The sequence below is a fragment of the Microtus pennsylvanicus genome, chromosome 10 (assembly GCF_037038515.1).
Source record: "Microtus pennsylvanicus isolate mMicPen1 chromosome 10, mMicPen1.hap1, whole genome shotgun sequence".
Lineage (NCBI taxonomy): Eukaryota > Metazoa > Chordata > Mammalia > Rodentia > Cricetidae > Microtus > Microtus pennsylvanicus.
Window position 1 is genome coordinate 53319305 of NC_134588.1, and position 21238 is coordinate 53340542.

General features: G+C 37.8%; 1 protein-coding gene across 4 annotated transcripts in view; it reads right to left on the bottom strand.

The window, feature by feature from the left end:
* Positions 1 to 21238, bottom strand: part of Rabgap1l (RAB GTPase activating protein 1 like) — a 599727-nt gene that overhangs the window by 154128 nt on the left and 424361 nt on the right. For all 4 annotated transcript variants that reach the window (XM_075988370.1, XM_075988369.1, XM_075988371.1 and 1 more), the window contains one exon: positions 18298 to 18339. In XM_075988370.1, coding sequence (XP_075844485.1) covers positions 18298 to 18339 — 42 coding nt within the window. The remainder of the gene's footprint in view (positions 1 to 18297; positions 18340 to 21238) is intronic.

Sequence of the window (21238 nt, forward strand, 5' to 3'; positions counted from 1 at the left end):
CCAAAATATTATTCACAAAGAAACTGGCAATAGAATAGTGGTACCAAAGTGAGGCCTGGTGGCATATGAATGTCTGTAACTCTAGCACTTAGGAGGTAGAGATAGGTGGATTAAGAATTTAATACCAGAAGTCTGGGCTTCATAAACACACACACATGAGCAAATAATATAAATCTGTTCTAAGAAAGTATTTAAGCTTTAGCCATCTAAAATTCCATTTAGTTTAGGGTTCTCATAGGCATGAAAATATTAATAAATTCAACTTTTTATCCTATTAATGTCAATTGTCCATTTATTTCAAAAGACTCCATGGATTTCCCTATAGTTGCCTAAATTAACCAGTGCTATCTCCATAGCATCCTTTACTGAGGTTCTGTTATGGCTTGTCTCGTGAAGATTAGTGTGCTAAAGCTTGGTCTGAAGCCAGCACTAAAACTGTAGAACATTTAAAAGATAGGACATAATTGGGTCCGGGGTCCCTAGTCTCAGGAAGAATGAAGCTAGCCTTGTGGAGTGAACTGTGACTGCAGTAGAGCATTAGTTCCTGCTGGAATGGGTTGTCAGGAAGTGTACTCAGTTGTCTCACATGGCCAGTTCCCTTTCTACTTTTCCACTATTTTGTGACCCCACAAGGCACCCTCGCCAGAATGATTGCACTACACTCTTTGAACCTTAAAGCTATCATAATTATGAATTCATTCAATTTTCAAATTATTCAGCCTTAGATATTGTGTTACTGTGACACAGATGGACTAGGATAACTTTCATTCCTCACTTTATCTCCGCCTTCCAAATCATCTATAAGTCTTTTCATCCCTATTTTCAAACAGTATCTTGAATTTGATCTTTTTCCATATTCACATTTATTACCTTAGCCCAAGATAGTATTATTTAGTTTTGTGTGCTGAAATAACATCTTAACTATTGCAGTGGTTTGAGAGAAAATGGTCCCCAAAGGGAGTGGCACTATTAGGAGGTGTGGCCTTGTTGGAGGAAGTGTGTCCCTATGGAGGCAGGCTTTGAGGTCTCATAAATGCTCAAGATACTGTAGTGATATTTCGCTTGTATTTTAATATAAAGCTTGACTGAAGTTCAGAGAGTAAAACAGTTGCACTGATCAGTCTTACAGACCAGACAGTGGTGACACACATCTTTAATCCAAGTGGTCACACTGGTTTGCCATAGAAACCAGGTGGTAGTGGTGCATGTCTTTAATCCAAGCACTAGAAAGGAATATAAAATGAGAGGAGACAGCTCTCACACACAGTCTCATTCTGAGATTCCTGGAGGCAGGGTCACCATTTTGGACTGAGGTAAAGGTAAGAGCCAGGGGCTGATTGTTTTGCTTTTCTGACCTTCAGGTTGAACCCCAAAATCTGACTTTCGGTTTTTATTAATCATGCTACAAGATACTTGCCCAGCGTCTCAGACCATTTCCTATTGCCTGCAATATGTAGGACTCTAAGCTTCCTCTCCAGTGTCATGTCAACCTGCACATGGCCATGTCCCACCATGATGATAATGGACTGAACTCTGAACTGTAAGCAAGACACCACAATTAAATGTTTTCCTTTATAAGAATTGCTGTGGTCATGGTGTCTTTTCACAGCAATATAAGCCTATTAAATTCCATGTTTCTATGGCTATCCTTTTCAATCTATATTCTATACACCAGCTCTCCTCAATCAAAATGATGCCCTAAAAGCCAAAACTCAGGTATAACTTCTACTTGCTTAAAACTTATAATAGTTTACTGATGAACACACACACACACACACACACACACACTACTTTGCTTAAAAGTTCTTATGGATTTGGCTTCTGACAACAGTTCTTCTCTCCTGCTTCCTACTATCTTACTAAACACCTTCTTGAACATATGAAAACTCTCCTTCCTCAGAGCTTGGTACTTATTATTGTCTTGATCTTTATATAATTAGTTTTAGAGTACCATTCAGCTTTAATGTTGCTTGGCTGACAGAGGTCTTCTCTTACGTACTGGAAAATAGCAACCCAGTAAATTTTCTTGTATTAGTTCACAACATCCATCACTACAGGACTTTCTCTTCTTTCTTCAATATTATCTCTCTGCCTAAGGAATACTGGGCTATCAGTGCAGGTCCCAGTAGAAAGAAGGTACAGCTTTTAAAACCCTTTCTCGCCAGGCAGTGGTGGTGCACACCTGTAATCCCAGCACTCAGGAATTAGAAGCAGGTGGATCTCTATGAGTTCGAGGTCAGTCTAGTCTGCAAAGCGAGTTCCAGGATAGACACAGCTTTTACACAGAGAAATCCTGTTTTGATGAGTCAAAAACAAAACAAACAAACAAAATACTTCTGACAAGATAATGGAAGGAGATAACATATAAATAAGATTCTTGCCATAGCAGATTCTAGTCAATGATTTATTTTTACTTTTAAAGTATTATCATTTTACACGGCTTTTGAACTTTCTTTTAGCAAGCAAGAATCAACTAAAATGACCCCTTGACATTTATAAAATTAGTATTCATTTTTCTCTTCCTCAGATACTCCACAGGGAAATGACACAGTAAACTGTGGGTTTACTTGGGAATGACTGAGTTACTTCTGTGTAGCAGATGCCAAGTATGCTTCAGTTATAGTTTCTTCCCTCTACAATACTAAATGTTCTTATAGCAAGACAATTACTTTGTTTTAATTTCACAAATAAACTGAGTTTAAAAAGTCATAGTAATATAAAGAAACAGAAAACTTTAAAGCATTTTGAAATGTATCCTTCTTGAATGTTGTTTATTTCTCCCTGGTATCCATGCTTACACACACTAAATAACTTAGTTGATTTAACCCAGTTAAGTGCAGTGATTCCTTGAGAATGTAAAAACTGATACCAAATAGTTCACTCCCTAAAAGGCTATTTTATTAACCTATAACCATCATAAGGACTAGCTACTGAAAAATGAAAAAACCATTTCAGACATGGAAATAGCCAAGTCACTGAAGTTTGGTACAAAACAGAAGTGCTTCTAAACTTAACAATAAAGTTACCATAACGTTGCTATTGAAAGTGTTCTGTGAGCTTTGGATAATACATGTTACTGTCAATTAGTTTAGAAAAGAGAAGGAAAGCAACTACACAAAACAGACTAAGACAGCAAGAGGAATAAACAAGCTCAAGAGTTTTAGTCTGCATCAGCAGTATCCCTGCTGCTACTGTTGGTAAGACCTTTGAGAAGTGGAGTCTAGTGAAAGGTCTCTTTCAGTCACTGGGCATATGACCTTGAAAGAGGTAAGGAGACAGAAGTCCCTTCTCTTGTTCTCTTTTGCACTCTGGCCTCTAGCTTTACCACTATGCCACACATTCCTGCTAGGATCTACAGAGCATTCTGTGGGAAAGGCAGTGGGGCCTCAGCATCTGTCGCCATTGCACAGCTCGTGGTCTGTACAAAAGTGTAGTGGTACAGGTGCACACACATGACAGCATGACAGGAAGTATGCGAGCTCAGGAACTCCTAAGAACTCAACGGGCCCTGGGCATTGCTTTTTCTTAGTTCTTCAAAGACTAGAGACAGCTTTATTGTCTTTGCTCTGAAATGAAAAAAAAATATCGTCTAAGCAACAAGTGTGTGATGGAGGAAGGTCATTGGCTAATAAAGCAAATGCCTTGGCCCATTTTATTGGTTAGAGCATAGGTAGGTGGAGTAAACAGAACAGAACGCTGGGAGGAAGAGGAAGTGAGCTCAGACTTCACAGCTCTCATCTCCAGAGCAGACGCCTCAGAGAGACGCCATGCCCCACCTCCGACCCAGGATAGACTTAGGCTAGAATCTTCCCGGTAAGACCGGTGCTCACAGATTATTAGAGATGGGTTGATCGGGATATCAGAATTAGCCAGTAAGGGCTAGAGCTAAAGGGCCAAGCAGTGATTAAAAGAATACAGTGTCCGTGTAATTATTTCGGGGCAAAAGCTAGCCGAGCAGGCAGCTGGGGTGTTGGGGACGCAGCCCCACCGCTCCTATTACTACAAGTGTGGTGAGAAAGAACTTTGGTTTCTTCTCTTTAACTTGTAGTTGCCTATATAGAATAAAATGCCAAGTCAAGATTACTATAATTATACTTGAAATTCCTTTATTGAAATTGTTAATTTTATTTTGGTAGTTGAATGATAAACTAGTTTTAACCTAAGGATAAAACTCAATTCTCTACGCTGAAATCACTGAGATGACAATACTGTACTTAGAAATACTATGCCATACATAGTCTCAACTTCCAAAATACAGAATAGGAATGTCTGAAGAACTCATGTAGTCAATGAGAACACAATGGGTCATATCTGAAATATATTACCGTCCACCATTTCATGATTAATAGAGAATCACTTATAATTTAAAGATTAAGAAGAAATGGTTTGTGGCTTGCTTTCCATTGCTGATCCTTTAAAGTGAGCCAGCACAATCAGTAAAAAATATACAGACTTCCCAGGCAGCAAGGCAGAGTTTAAAAAGGAATTTAGCTGTTTCTGAGTTCTATAAACTTTAATATTCAAATTAGTTCTCCAAGGAAGGTAATTTGGGAAAGATGCTATGAATAGGCAAGATTGACAATCCAAAAACATGTTAAGAGATGTGTCCAGATTGAGAATATAGCTCAAATGGTGGAGTATATGTCTAGCATGTACAAAGTTCCAAGCAAATCCCTTGTATCACTTATAGTAGGCTTGGTGATGAGTCAGAAATTCAAAGTCATCTTCAGCTACATTTGAAGTAGGAGGCTAGCCTAGGGCAAATAAGAACTTGTCTCAATAACAACAACAACATCAACAACAACAACAATAAAACACAGTGGCCAAACATCCTGGCCTCAATCTGTTCTGACTTCCAGCCACAGTTTGCTCTCAGTGCTCTCACAGCCAAGTGGTCAGTAGGCCCCAGAAAGAATTCATCACTTTTTTTCCTCTTGCCACCTAGGTTTTTCATCCTGCACAGCATCTACTACCACTACTGGGGTCAGGTTGCTGACCAGAACACTCATCTTTACATGAGTCTCTGAGGTGTCCCTCCTCTTTGGTTTCTCTTGGCCATACTTTGTTAGCTTTCTTCCTCATATTTTTTCTTTTGAAGCCACTTGGCATTAAAGTTGAGGACAATTCTCCACATATTTTAATTTTTGTTTCTTTTTAATGTAGTTTCCATTTTGTTTCTTTTCTATTACTTATATGTATGTATCCTATCTATCTATCCATCCATCCATCAAACATTTTTGAAACAGGATATAAGTAGGTAGGTTGGCCTAGAACTCACTATGTGGAGAAACTGCCCTCAAACTCAGAGAGACCCATATGCCTCTGTCTTCAAGTACAGATTAAAAGCTTGTGTCACCATGTCCAGCTTTATTATGATCCACTCACTAGAGTCTCTGAAAGGCGAGGCCTGGGGCTGGGGTCTATGGTTGTTTTTTAGCTGCATCATTCACTTGGTAAGATAATTCTGGGTGGAAAGCTCTAGCTGCAGTAATGAAGGTCTTGCTTACATCTGTAGTAGACAGGCTGAAATTGCCCTTTAGTGAATTTCATGAAATGAATCTAACTTTTGTAAAAGTTTTGTTGTTGTTGCTGCTGCTGCTGCTGCTGACCAGTGTATCCTCAAACTCACAGAGATTCACTCGCCTTTGCCTCCCAAGTGCAGAGATTACAGGCATGCACCATCACACAATACATTTTGAACTTTTCTTCAATATTCAATTATTATCTCTCATCCTTGTCTGTGGTGTCTGCTACTTCCTGCTCATGTTAAATATTCAGTTTTATCAGAAAATGTGTAAAGACACTCTGATGAGTAATCCAGTTGTCGTCATTGTTGGTAAAGGCATAGCTCCAAGTCCCAGGAGGTTGTTCTTAGCTCGAACTTTGGTGTAATTCTGTGGCTCCTTGTTCCTAGGACTCTAAGCCCCTTAGAGCAGCCATTGTTTACAACACAGACATACAGATTACCAAAACCCTATGATTTTGAAGTAATTAAATGGAGCATTGGCGTGACTCCATTGGAGGAAGTATCTGTGTGTGAACGAAGCTGGTCACAAATACTGAATGATTAGTGCGGCAGAGTAACAGGTTGCAATCATTCTCTAGGAAAATGTGTTCCTCCTGCTGTACAGATTAAAGTTGTAGGAAGACACATGACTACTGAGGAAGAGACTATATTTCCCTAGTTCTTCCACAGCAGCGTGGCCATCAACAAAATTTTTGCTCGATGAATGTAAATAAAAGTGATTTATTCATTTGCATAAAAGGAAACTTCCCATTCTCCACTACTCTCTGCTCCTCTACTCTTCCTTTTAGTGGGATGTAGATGTAGGAATGTCTTAGCTTTAACATGCACATGAAGACAATACCCTAGGGGCCTGTGGAAACATTTACACACACACACACATATACACATACACATACACACACACGCACACATGCGCGCGGCTAGAGTCTGAATGATGGCAGGGAGCTGGGATACCTACCTTTTAGGAAAATCCTCTGTACTGGGAGAGGAATATTCTATCTATTAAAACTACCTTTTTATAGCACCCTTTTCATGTATATCTTTATTTTTAAAAATAGAAATTAAAAATATACCTCTCAATGTTATAAATGCTACAAATGAATGATTTTGCTTCAAATTAATTTAACTTTCCTCAAACTAAATTCTTACCATCAAAGAAAAGCAAGAGGAGAGACACAGAAAGCCAGAGTATTAGTTGCTATATTTCTAGTAAAAGGAGAATATTTAAGCCTCTTTCAACATGCACAAACTGAGTATCAAATAAATTTGTTTCAGTTAAAATTTCTCTGACTAAAAAAATAAAAAAAAAAATTTCTCTGACTGGTTTTATACCATTGTGATGACAGCAATTGATTCTCAAAATGAGTCATCAAATTGTCAACACCTTAATGAACAAAATTAGTCTATTTCATGTTGAAAAGCAATACTAGCAACTTGCACAGATAAAAAGTGTCATAAGAACTTACTGAGCAATGACAGCCTCTGACAAAAGGCTTCTGATAATATCTCCCTATGATGAGCTCACACACAGTGACTGGTTGCAGTAAAATGGAGTTTGACTACAGCATTACATGCCATTCAGGAATGACTTCATACATCTGAGAGACGATGAAAGAACACTGAATTAGCAGAACTTAGGAATCAAGTATTATTCTAGCCTGTCAAGAGCAGAGAATATTTTAATTTTATGATCATTTATGACAGTGAGTTCCTCAGTCTAAATTCAATCATTTGTTCATATAATGGCTCTGGGTTTTTCTACCTCTGTCCTATTCAACCAGTTACATTTTTAAAAATTGGAACAACTATCTTAAACACCCAGTCTTTAAATAATTTCACTAAAAAGATTTCTTTTTAACTCATCCTACAAAAGCAATACTAGTGAAATAGAGCCTGATTTTACTACAATCTAAGAATCCCCTGCTGTACAAGATGAAAAAGCAGGGAACTTGAGAGTTAGTAAGTGTGAACAGCATGTGGGATATAAGAAGTTTCTTCTCTACAGAGTATCCGTAAGGTTTAACACATGCATACACACTAGAGTTAAGGGGGCAAACACTGGCTCCACAGTAAGAGAGAACTAACTGTGATTCTGCTGCATCACTTGTCTACAAGGACACTTAAGCCAAAGGTCCTAAGCAGTGAGTCAATATATAACAGTAATAAGATTGCTAAAATTAAGGGCTACACATTATGCTAAGTGAAGGAGACAAATACTGTCATTACACTTATTTCAGGTTCCTAGAATAGTATAAAATTCATAAAACTGAAAATAGAATAGTTGGGTAGTTGGGAAAATAGGTAGTTGGGAAGACAATGAGAAACACACAGTTTCTGCTGGGGACGATAAAGAAGTCTGGAGATGATTGATATTACTGTCTTATTTTTGGTAAAGACTTTTTTATTTATTATGTATACAATACACTTTTCTACCTCCATGTATGACTGCATGCCAGAAGAGGGCACCAGATCTCATTATAGATGGTTGTGAGCCAGCTTGTGGTTGCTGGGAATTGAACTCAGGACTTCTGGAAGAATAGTAAGCGTCCTTAACCTTTGAGACATCTCTCCAGCCCAATTGATGTTATTGTACAATAATGGAAACACCCTCAAATACATAAGCTGCACACATAAAAAGGTTAAAAGAGTGAATTTTATGTTATATGTATTTCACTATAATAAGGAGAAAAAATTAAAAATCATGAAGATAATTTCAAGTGCTTAACACCACACCTGATACATTTCAGGTACTTAGTAAAAGACAAGTGCCTTTCTATTATTTATAAATTTCTTAAAAGGACATTTAGGTGCACCCCGTAACCTGTAGATTCTGTACAGCTACATTGGGATTACACAGTTAGGGCTTTGGTTGGAGGCTGTCAGTGATCAATACATTTTCATGACTCTTTATCTCTGTGGACTGCTAGTATTGCTTTTTAGTAGGAAATAGACTAATTTTGCTCACTAAAGTGTTGATAATCTGATGATTGACTTTGAGAATCCATTGATATCACAATAGTAAAACCAATAAAATAATTACATAACAGAAGTCAGCTGTTTTTCTGCATAGCCTCAACATATTACTTAAGTATGTATAAATATGACAGGATGAGCATAGTACAGTAGTGTGCACTAGGCTCATAACAGCACACCAGTAACATTCAAACATGCTTCTAAAACAGATTCCTAGGTAGACTAGAAACTTCTGGTATTCGCTTATAAATAAATACACAAAGTAGAATATTCTCCTAATTTTATATTATCCTGTCATGCAAAAAGATCTATTTTACTTTAATTATGTGTGTGTGTGTGTGTGTGTGTGTGTGTGTGTGTGTGTGAGTGTATAAGCACAGGTATCGAGGTATCAGAATCCCCTGGAGCTGGAGTTACAGGAGATTGTAAACTACCTGATATGGATGATGGGAACTAAATTCAAGTCCTCTATTAGAGCAGTACGCACTCTCTCCAGGCCCTGTGCCAATTTCCTTTTAAGTAATATAAACACATATAAATTTAGTCAAGCACCTTAACAAATGTCATAATTATAATTTTTGGATCTATTCATTAAATGATTAAGTTATATGAGACATATAAAACACAAATACATATATGTACTCAATTCTAAAATGCATAGAGGTATATATATATACACATAAAGATAAACATACATATATGTGTGTAGCACAGATTGACATATTGTCTGCATAAAAGAAAAGTAGAGCCTTACAAATTGTATTTTCTTGTCCCTTCATTTTATAAAGGAGTAAATTTCAGAAGGTTAACTAGTTTGGTTAAAATCTAGTTTCAGGGACTAGAGCAATGGCTCAGCAGTTAAGAGCACTTGCTGCTCTTACAGAAGGCCTGGGTTCAATTCCCAGCATCCTAATGGTGGCTTAAAGACATTTGCAACCCCTGTTCCAGGGGATTCAATGCCATTTCCTGCCTTCTACATGCACTGCATACATGCAGTACATAGAAACATGTGTATCCAAAATACTCATATACATAAAATAAAAATAGATCCTTAAAAAATCTAGTTTTAGATGAAAATGCACAAATAGACAAACAGCAACATAAAGACATTCAGAACCTCATACACAAAGGACTCAAGTTGGACAGTTTCACTAACAACTTATCTTATTTTTATATATTTCACTTAAATTAGCTTAAAAAGTAGCAGATTTCCATATGTGATTTTCATATTTCACTCTCTACCCCCACCTTCCCTGCTACACTATCTGTCCCTGCCCCCTGCCCCGTCCATTTGTCCTATTGTCTTCCTCATGTTCTCCCTTAAGTCCTCACTGTTACTTTTCCCACATTAATGGGCCCCTTTCTATTCTTGGCCTCTACTCATATTTACATTTCCCGGACACACATATCTTACAGATAAAGGCTGGGATCTTCATATAAGAGCGAACATACGCGCTGAGCAGTAGTGGTATACACCTTTAATTCTAGTACTTAGAAGAGGTAGGCAGATCTCTATGAGTTCAAAGCCAGCCCCGTCTACAGAGTGAGATCTAGGACAGCCTGGGCTATTCACAGAAACCCTGTCTTGAAAAATAAAAACAAAAGAAAACAAGGAGAGAATATATAGTACTTGTTTTTCTGAGTCTGGGTCATCTGAGTGAATACAGTGTTTTCCAGTTCCATTAATTTTTCTGAAACTTTCATGACATCTATTTCCTTTAAGACTGAATAAAATCCCATTGTATTTATGTGTCACATTTTCATAATCCATTTTGTTGACGGACATCTAACCTGATTTCACTTCTTTGCTACTGTGAAGACAGCAATGATAAACAAGGATGTGCACTTACGTAGGATGTAGAGTCCCTTAGGTATATGTCCAGGAGTGAGAAGGCTGGGTCATATAGTAGCTATATCTTTAGTTTTTTTTGAGTAGACTTTATACAGATTTTAATTATGGCTACAACAGGGGATATAGGTTACTCTTTCCCCATATCCTCCAAGCATTTGTTATTACTTGTTTTTAAAAATATTTAATATTTATTTTATTTTATGAATGCTTGCATACATGTATGTGCAGTAAATACATGTCTAATGATCATGGAAATCAAAGGAGAGAGTTGGATACCCTGGAACTGGAGTTAAGGATGGCTATGAACCACCATATGAGTACTGTGAGTTGAACCTAGATCTTCTGGAAGAGCAGAGAGTGCTCTAACTGCTGAGCCATCTCTAGTTTTAATTTAATTTCCCTGATGGTTAGAGATGCTGAATATTTACTTGCCATTTGAATTTCTCCTTTTGTGAACATTTGAATGCTGCTAGCCCTGCCTAAAATATTCTGTTATCAGTTTAGTTATGATCTTTTAAAAATCTTTCCTGGTTTTCCCAGAATAAAGCTGGTACCCTATGTTTAGGCTGCCAAACCTTCCCCTACTTTTACTTTTTGGAGGCAGAGTCTTGATATGTATTCCTAACCCAACTCTAGCCCTAACTCTAACACTACCTGTAATTCACTATATAGATTAGGCTGGAGTGAAACACTGCCTGCCTTTGCCTCTTGAATTTTAGAGTTAAAGGAGTATGCCATTATGCCTAGCCTCAAAGTTCCTTAAAAGACAGGATGATTTTAATCATATACTCATTACTACTACAACCATGACAACTTTAGAACAACAAATGTTACCTCTATTTCTCCTCATTATGCACACATAATCCAGGACCTGAACAAAATAGGAAAACTACTGTAATGGCTTATTAAAAGTGAGGCAGGAAGATGAGATTAAGAACATGGCTGGGAAGCTGGTCGAATGGAGTGTTGAACATATCCATGCTAACAGGCAGAAGGAAGCAAAGCAGTGGAGGATAAAAGAGAAGAAAGATTTTTAAGTAAGGGGGTTGAAAGCTTGAGTAAATTTATGCTGAGAATGTACTTTGCTCACAAAAATGGGGCAGGGAGGTTTTATTCTGTCTCTGTCAAATGGTCTCATATTTCTGAGGGTACAATGAGATCAAATTAATTACTGGCTTCTTGGGACAAAGACATGCTTACTAAACTACTCCTGATTCCTGGCACTTTAGACTGCCTTATGAGAGATAAACAATGAAGCATTGCCTCAATAGACTTAAAATAAGATTTGATATGTGCAATGCACTGTGATAATGGACTTTCCCCTCAATATAGATCCGCATTTCATAAAATGCATTATTTCTGCAACAAAATTATCTGAGAGCATTCTACAGTAAGTAGAAGTCCTATATATGTATTTATTGGTTTGTTTCCACATTAATCTATCATAAGACAAGAGAATACATTAGACTAAAATAGAAAACAGATCAAATAAAGGCAGGTGTTGGTGTGATTTTGGGAGAGACACAACAGAGGAAAGACCAAGGCCACAGAATTCAATGCTAAATCATTTGCACATTTATGAGTGGAGCTTTACTGCCACCCGCAGGAGAGCAGCATCCTTCAGCAAGAACCACTGCCAACCTGAGGGAATGGTCACCAATTTCCGCTCCAACCCCTGGCCTTTCCACTTCTAACTTGAAGAAATCACAATTCAATCTTCAGTTTTTCTTATTCAACCATCTTTTAGCACAGAAACAAGAACTGTGAACTCAAAAGTGCTGTGTCAAATGCCAAGGAGACAAAACTCACTGTCCGGATTGATCATGTTTTTCTCCCTTAGCACATATTCAAGCAAGGCCCTACACAGCACAGGCAGAGCCCCTGGAGCATGGCAGTCCTTCTTCCCGAGAGCAGCAGAGAGCAAATTGGGACTCATCTTTTGGAAGGTCAAAGGAATACTCAAATCATCAGCCTACTGCTAAGTAACTGGGTGTATATTCCTACACCCAGTTCCCTTTACTCTCCTTTTCCTCCCTGGCTCTGAGGGGAGCAGTTTTGCTGTTATATGCTGTCATAAACAGCTCCTAATTATGGAACTCTTGGTTCTCTATTAAGCCCATTATGATGCCTCACCATAGACTCAAAAGCAACATGGCCAATCAGTCCTGGACTAGAACATTTGACATCATGAACAAAAATAAATTCTTTCTCTTAATAAGGTGTGGTTATCTCAAGCATTTATTATAGTGCCTGGAGGCTGGCTGGTAGAAAATCGTTTCAAAGAAGTAGGGTCATTGTCATTACTATAAGATAGACAATGAGAGAAGCCATTGGAACTAGTTTGCAGGAGAAACCTGGAAAACTTTGGAGAAGTGACCTAGAGAGAGTTTAGAATGATGTAAGCAGAGCTTAGAAAGTGACTCAAGTCACGGTTTGGAAGATCAGAAAACTGATAGAAATGTGGGCAGTAAAAGCTTTAGTTTTATCAAATAGAAATGGAAATTTTCTTCCAAATCAGACAGAGGTCACACTTAGCTTCATTTTGTCCATGGCCTGATACTTTGTGGGAGGTAAACAATAAAGGTTAGCATGGTCTGCATATGAAGTATCCTCCATAAAGTTTCATGTAGAAGCCTTTGTTTCCATGTGGTACATCTAATCATCGAGAAGAGATTGGAACATGATGACTCTGACCTAGTTAATGAATCAACCCACTGACAGATTTATATGTAACTTGATGGCACTATTGGGACTATCAGCAGTGAAGTTGCAGAAACATAGGTCTACCCTGTCACTCCAGCTTAGAGTCTCCCTAAGCTTTTGGGGACCTGAACTCAAGTCAAACTAGAATTTATAGTATGAACATTGAGAATTGCAGGATTAGTCACTTTAAAACTAACCAGAGTTGGAGACTTTATATTAGAGTCTTAGGCATGAGGGTTAAGAGGAAAAGAGGCTTTCAGGGAAAGAAAGAAAGAAAAACATGCTGATTCGCATGGGCGTGGGTTTCTTGGAGAGAATTTCACAAGGTAAAAGATACCCAAATGTGGGTACAGGCTCTACAGGAAAGTCATTAGCCATATATACCATTTTAGTGACTGTCATGTTACATCTCAAAAGGCTGCTAAGGAATCTTCTTTATCCTCTTTTGATAGTGAGATTTTAGGGTTGCTTGGGAGATGCCTTGAAGGAGTTATGGCAAGTTTGTAGCTGGGAATGGAGACAGGCCTTAAGCGGTTGATCACTGTGCTGGATCCTTATTGCTTTTGATGGCTGGAGGATTCAACTGGGCTCTGGATGAGAAGCCCTGTTCCATTCTCTTGTCACCAAAGTTTTCCTTTCTATCCTGTCTCAGAGGGAGGTGGAAATTCTCAGCAGTAGACCTACTTGGAAAAGGAAATTTGTTGTGGTGCTATCTCCTGCTGAACCCTCCTCATCTCCCTCTGCTTTCTGACCATTTTTGGGTGAGGAGCCTTTGCCATGTGTTTAGACCACCAGGAGGAAGCTTTACATCACCACATTCTCAAAGCAAACTATCCAATAAACCTTGGAGAAACTTGAATCTAAACTTGAAACCAAAATAAATTGTTCCTCTTCAAAAAGCTTTTTTTTTAATTACTGAGTATGTGTGCACACACACGCGCAACTGGTATATATGATACAGCATGCTTGTAGAAATCACAGTACAACTTGCCGGAGCTGGTTCTCTTCTACCAAAGTTTCTAGTGATCGAACCCAGGTCATCAGACTTGGTGGCAATCAGCTACAGAGCTGTCATGTCTGCCTAAATTCTGCTTTTAAAAATAACCTTTCTACCAAAAAAAAAAATAGTAAGCCGGGCGGTGGTGGCGCACGCCTTTAATCCCAGCACTCGGGAGGCAGAGGCAGGCGGATCTCTGGGAGTTCGAGGCCAGCCTGGTCTACAAGAGCTAGTTCCAGGACAGGCACCAAAAGCTACAGAGAAACCCTGTCTTGAAAAACCAAAATAAATAAATAAATAAATAAATAAAATAAAAATAATCTTTCTCTCAAATATTTATCACAAAAAGTTATTTATCACCAAAGCAGTGTATAGTGTCCTTGAGGGACATTCAAGGAAGTAAAACATTCAGACTGCTAATTTAACCAGATTTAAAGTGCTAATTAGAAGGAAAAGGAAAAGAGCAGACATTTTGTCTTTTTAATTTGCAGTTAAGTCCGAAACAGAACATGTATAAAATGTGGACCAAGGAATATGAAGTTGTTATAACATAAAAAAGCCAAGTACTATATGCCTGGACAAGAAGGTGGCTGCCTCAACAAAATCCTAGAATTCTGCAAGACTATCCCAACTGTCTAGGGCTCATGGATGTAGAAATGAAAATTTGATTTCATTACTTGAGATAAATAAGATCTGGGGTGCCCTGTACAACCGAAGATCCTGAAGACTCACTTCCCATACCTAGCTGAAAGGCTAGTCATGGTTTAAGTGGGCCCAGGAATAGCTTATGCAGGCAGAAGACCATGGCAACATCCAAGTAAGGCTAATTCTGCAGTCATGAAGAATCAAAAACCTGTGGGGGTCATGGAGGCTTTCACTGAGATGTCAAAGGAGAGCTTGGGAGTACAGGCAGTGCAGCAGGGAGAGAATCCCTGTAGGCAGTAGCTGTGAGGATGGAGTGTGAAGCAGCAGCAGAGACTCCAGGAAGGCAGAGCGAGCAGCAGTGAGCAGAACTGGCTGAGGAAAGCTGTAGGTAGAGAGCAGAGCCAGCCTGGAGAGCCGTTTTGTGGGTCCCATCGGTCCAGCTGCAGGAGTGGTGCTGCCCATGCTCACAGTTCTTACAGATCACAGTGTAAATAACTGACACAGAGACTTCAGCTTTAATGAAGGCTTTGTTTGGTTTTTGTCTTACTTTGCGATGATTTCTTACTATTTTCCATTTCCCACCTTTGGAATATAAATGTTTCATGTGCCTGTCTCACTGTATCTTGGAAGCATGTAACTTTTGTTGTGACTTTTTCTTTTTATGGAGCTGAAAGTTTAGGTTGCTGCAGTCTAAGGAGACTTTAATTGGACTTTCAAACAGCGTGAAAGTAAAGAGTTTGCAGACTCTTGGGGACAAACTGAATGCATGACTGGATGCATTTCTGGAGATGAAACTTGAAGGTAAATAGTCTGGCTCCATAATTAAGTCAACATAATCTTAACTATTATATGCATATGTGAGACCTATCTATATCTAATACAAGCATACACAAACAGAAACAAAATAAAACAAAACAAAAACACTGGTAAGGTCAAAGGGAAAACGAACCCTTAATATACCGTTGATTAGGTATATCAACTAATGCTGTCATTCTGAACATCTATATAAAAATTTTAACAAACTAAAAATAGAACTTCCAGCTGTACCATTCTTAAGGGATATATACCTGAAGAAATCCAAGCCAGCACAACTTTGTTTATGGCAACACTAGTCACAATAGGCAAAATAAACAATCAGTCTGGGTACTCACCAACAGACAATAAAGAAAATGTAGTAAACACCCATGATGGACTTGTTGGCTATAAAGAATGGATTGTTGTCATTTTCCAGAAACTAAATGAAACAGAAGGTCACTGTGCTAAGCAAAATGTGCCAGACCCAGGAAGACAAAAATATTGCATATTTTCTTCCACATGATGAATGTAGTTGTTTAAAAAAAAAAGGACAGGAAAGAAAGGGGACTATTAGAGTAGAGGAAGGGAACAGTAGGCAAGCGTAACTGGGTAACCATATCAAAGTATATTATGCACAAGTATGAAAATACTAAAAAGAATTCTATGATTGAACTCAATTAATATGTACTAGTAGTAGGTAAAAAGGAAAATAACTAACTCAAGCTTTGTCATTACTGAGATATAACATTTTAGGCAACCTTGGGCAGCCTCTTCAGTTATGACCTGGGCTGTGCTTCTGCTAATAGTCTGCTCAGAAGATGCACAAGAAATCATTTCTAATACAGACATAGGGTCTACTCAAAAATCAGTCAGGCTCAAAACTTCTATAAAGTTATCCAGGTTGTAACTTTTATATAAACAGATGCATATTCTTTTTTTCTGACATATGAAAAAATAAGAAGTCAGTCAGTATTGTTTATGTTTGAATGTTTATTCTATCAGGTAGGGCAATCAGATTGATGGCATTCACTTCAATGTAGTCCCACATCTTCCACCTCGGTGTGGAGTCAGTTTCAGGATTCATATAAGGCAGTTACAAGCATAGATCCCTACTTTACCAGTGGTTTCTCCTTTAACTTTTCTAACTGCTTTAATTCTGCAGTATGATGTCTGAAGGATGTTCAAGCATCATTAGAGAAGGTAAAAGATGCCTTTCTACTCAGAGGCCAAAAAAAAAAATGTCATCTGACAAGGATACATCTAGGTTTAAAATGCTAAAAAAAATTAAAATATTACAAATATTTTACTCAGTGTATCACTCAAGAAAGCAATTAGTCGATAGCTACAGTATTAAGTTGGTGTACAGTACAGGTCTTCTATCTAGAGGGATAGCACTGCGTTACATAAAGACAGACTAAACATTAGGAAATGAGCTACAAATATATAGGAAAAGATTTCTGGAAAACATAAAATGCCTGATAGTGAAAAAGACAATTAGAAATTATAGCAAAAAATAGAACCTTGTTGGACTTCCGTGTACTTACTTATGATTTAATGGTATTTTTAGTTTCAACCACATAATACTTTCCCTGCCTAGTCATTATTAAGCTTTATTTATTGTTGAGAGGGCATGTGATAAAGTAGATTTATTTTAATATCAGGAAAAAAATCATCGTTAAGGTCCACTATGAAAGGAGTAAGTAAATATATCTATGCCATGAAAACAGTTTAAGTTGGGGGCTGGAGGGCTGACTCCAAGATTAAGAGCACCTGCTCCACAGTCACAGGACCTGAGGGCGGGACCGTAATAACCTCAGCTGACAGTAATTGGGCAGTAAATATTTAGACACTTACTAAGAAGTTTAATATACCATCTTATTTAACTGTAATGCCATAAATTAATTTTATTATTATCTCAAAACTGAAGTTCTAAGCACTTAATTTAGCAAGGTCTAAAAGGCTGAAAACAGAACTGAATCTGTCCAGGTCCATTGTCTGTGGTTTCACCACAAACTTACTGGGGAAAGAAAGGTAATTTTCGTCTTCAATAGCAGAATGTCTTCTTTGGGCTACTTTTTTTTTTTTAAGAAAAAAAAACCAACTCTGTCACAAATGTCCTATTGTTACTATATGGTTAGAACTATATTGATATATTAATATAAAATTCAGCAAGGTAATTATAATTGAATTCTAAAGGATCATATAATTCCAGCTATCAGGAAAAGAACAACAAATTGAAATGTAGTAGTTTATTTTTTAGTATAATATAGAAGCTTTTAAATAATTCAATTATATGTTTAGGTACCTCCAGGGATGTTATAGGAAGTATTTTTAGAAAAAAAAAAGATGGTTTCATTTTGACATGAAATAGGTTTCAGCTTTGTCTCCTATTATACAGCTCTTATGAATGAAAACATCTTTTATGTTTTTGGAGTGTTAGTAAGATTAAATGGATTTTAGGAAAAACAAATACCAAATAAATGATAACTTAAAGGGATGAAAGGGAGAGGATCATACTTTCTAAGAGAGTCATCTTCTATGCCAGCAGGAGAGAATTGATTCTGAGGGATGTCCTCTGACCTCTACACGCATGTCATGTCATACAGAGACACAAACACATACATACATATACACACACCCAGAGAAGAGAGAGAGAGATGCACAAACACACACACCAAACACATACATATATGCAAAACATAAATAATAAAGTCTAAAGTGAGTCACAGGCTGTAAGTGGAATGATTCCAGTACCAAGAAAAAGAGGTAACATATTTTGATAACTTACGATGAAAATAGACGTACCTTTAGGAGAGCCAAGGCTACATGAAAGATTATGTTCAAACCCTGAAACAGAAAATAAATAAATAAATAAATAAATAAATAAATAAATAAATAAATAAATAAATGTGAACATCAACAGGATCACATTTCCTACCTACCACTATTTTACTGGGTATTTTCCCAATACTTCATACATTATTAACAAAACTCCAAAATTCTCTCATTTTTACTTACAATAGTATTATGGTTGGATGTGAAATATTAGCTACAGGCCTATCTGGTAGTGTTGTTTTCATAGATAATAGGACCTGCTGTACGCAAGGCCTAGTCTGTAGGTGTAGGAAAGAACACAAAAATTATAGCTCAGGGGCTGAAGGGATGGCCCAGCGGTTAAGAGCACTGGCTGTTCTTCTGTAATGAGATCTGATGCCCTCTTCTGGTGTGCAGATGTACATGTAGGCAGAACACTGTATACATAATAAAAACGAATAGATAAATCTTTTTTAAAAATCATAGGTCAGCTCCATTTCAAGCCAGAGAACTGTTTCTTCATCTGCTTAAAGTGAGCAAGCAGTCTCATGCTCCTGCTGCCCCAGGTGTGGTTATGCCATCTCTCCCACGATGACACCACATCCCTTCCATTGGTGAGTCCTTCAGGTATTCTGTAGTAATGGTGCCAATACAAATACTAATCAAAACTTCTCAAAAGGTATTTTGCTTTCTTAAAATACTTATGAAAATTCAATGTTCTATTTAATACATAAAAGTAGTTTTTTTATAAAAACTTATTTCGTTCTGATGGAGGAAGGTCATTGGCTAATAAAGGAACTGCCTTGGCCCGTGTTATTGGTTAGGACATAGGTAGGTGGAGTAAACAGAACAGAATGCCGGGAGGAAGAGGAAGTGAGGTCAGACTCGACAGCTCTCCTCTCCAGAGCAGACGCCTCAGAGAGACGCCATGCCCTGCTCCCAGGCAGACACACGCGATGAAGCTCCGACCTAGAATCTTCCCGGTAAGACCGGTACTCACATATTATTAGAGATGGGTTGATCGGGATATCAAAATTAGCCAGTAAGGGCCAGAGCTAAAGGGCCAAGCAGTGATTAAATGAATACAGTGTCTGTGTAATTATTTCGGGTAAAGCTAGCCGGGCAGGCGGCTGGGGTGTTAGGGACGCAGCCCCGCCGCGCCCTTATTACTACATCGTTCTATCCATTTTTGGATTATTTCTCCATGTATAAGGCCTGTTTATTCTATCCATTTGTGGCTTATTTCCCTATATGTAAGGCCTATATTCTATATCCAAGTTCCTTGTTAAAGATGGAAAAAAGATGGTGATTTTTTAAAATTATTGACTGAATTCTCTAATTCTACTCTGTACTTCTTGGTTATGTAGATATCCTGTCAGGGGCAGAAAAAAACAAGAGAGAAACTCCTGCTGAGTGGGAAGATCACACAAAAAAACCTGACTTCAACACATGGTACTCCTATTGTCTGCTTAGTGTTTGCATGCTTAGTGCTCACGTGTGTGCGTGCGTGTGTGTGTGTGTGTGTATTATTTGTATAGATGAGGAACCTTTCCCCATTTTCATGAAAATCATGTAAATTTTCATTAAAAATAAGCTATTTCTGTGGAAGCCATACTGGAGCTTAAACTGAACTCTGGGCTCAGCCCACTGACTGAAGAATTATTGAGCAATTAAATCCAAGAGATATAGAATCTTATGTGCTCAAAATAACAGATTCAGAAACAATGTCTCCAAAGAATGTTCTAGTTTCTTTTCATGCAAGTTTTCCTATGTGAGAAGAAAGATCTTTCAGTTAACATCTCTCATAAGCTAAGGCTTTGGTAATGTTCTCACTTCAAAGAATCTATCTGCCTTCTAGATGTGAACTGTACCATGAGAAGTGTGTTCTACAAAGGATTTCTGATTTCTCTCTCCAAACCAGAAATTGTGCTTAGGACTAAATACCTAGTCTTCCATAATAATTAGGACCACACACCTAGTGTCCTGTAGTGATTAGGACCACACACCTAGTGTCCTGTAATGAGTAGGACTAGATATTTAGTGTTTCTGTAATGGAGTACTAGGCAACCTTCTACAGCCAGGTAACAAAATTACAAAAGAATAACAGAAAAAAATGAATGATAAACACAAACTATTTGGCAGACTAAACTAAAAGTTATGAACCTAATATTTTGGTTTTGGCTTACTTAATTAATTCCAAAATGAGAAGGAAAGTGCAACCGGGATGAGAGGAGAAAACATTGACATTACCATTGTTAGAGATGATTCCAGACTGACTGTGATTATAACTTACCAGCCGGAGGAAAAGGTAAGAAGGCTATCTTAGATTTTTTAAAATGTGGGCTAAAATTACAATTGTTTTCACAATCTAAACTTATATTTTAACCAACTCAAGTAGCTACTGACTTATCTGCCAAAGTTTGTACGCCAAAATTAAACAAACAAACAAAAACCAGTCTTAACACTATGTACCCTGTCATAGCAGTGAGATACAATGAACTCTCATAATTGAGAGCTTTCCAATTGAGGGTTTGCCATTAGACTAAATCCAGCACGTCCAGTCCACACTTAAAATTTAAGTGTCTCTTCCATTTCTCAATTTCCCTCAAATGCATAACACTTGCACACTTTCTCTTACAGCAGCCCACACTCCTCTTTTCCTTCCAAAATTGTTTCATGGCTTTATTGAAAACTCCACTGCATATTCAACCATCATGGCTGTCAGTCACAGCATCACTTCAAACACTGGCCATACTTCCCTGTTTTTACACAACATGAAAATCTCACTGATTCTCATAATAATGTAGGCTATAATTCTCAGGTTTCAGGGTATGAATGTGACTAGCTCAAGCTTATATACATGTTTAGTAGCAGAGTTAGATCACTTCCAGTCCAAGTTTTGTGGTGTATAATACAATGACCTTTCACAGAA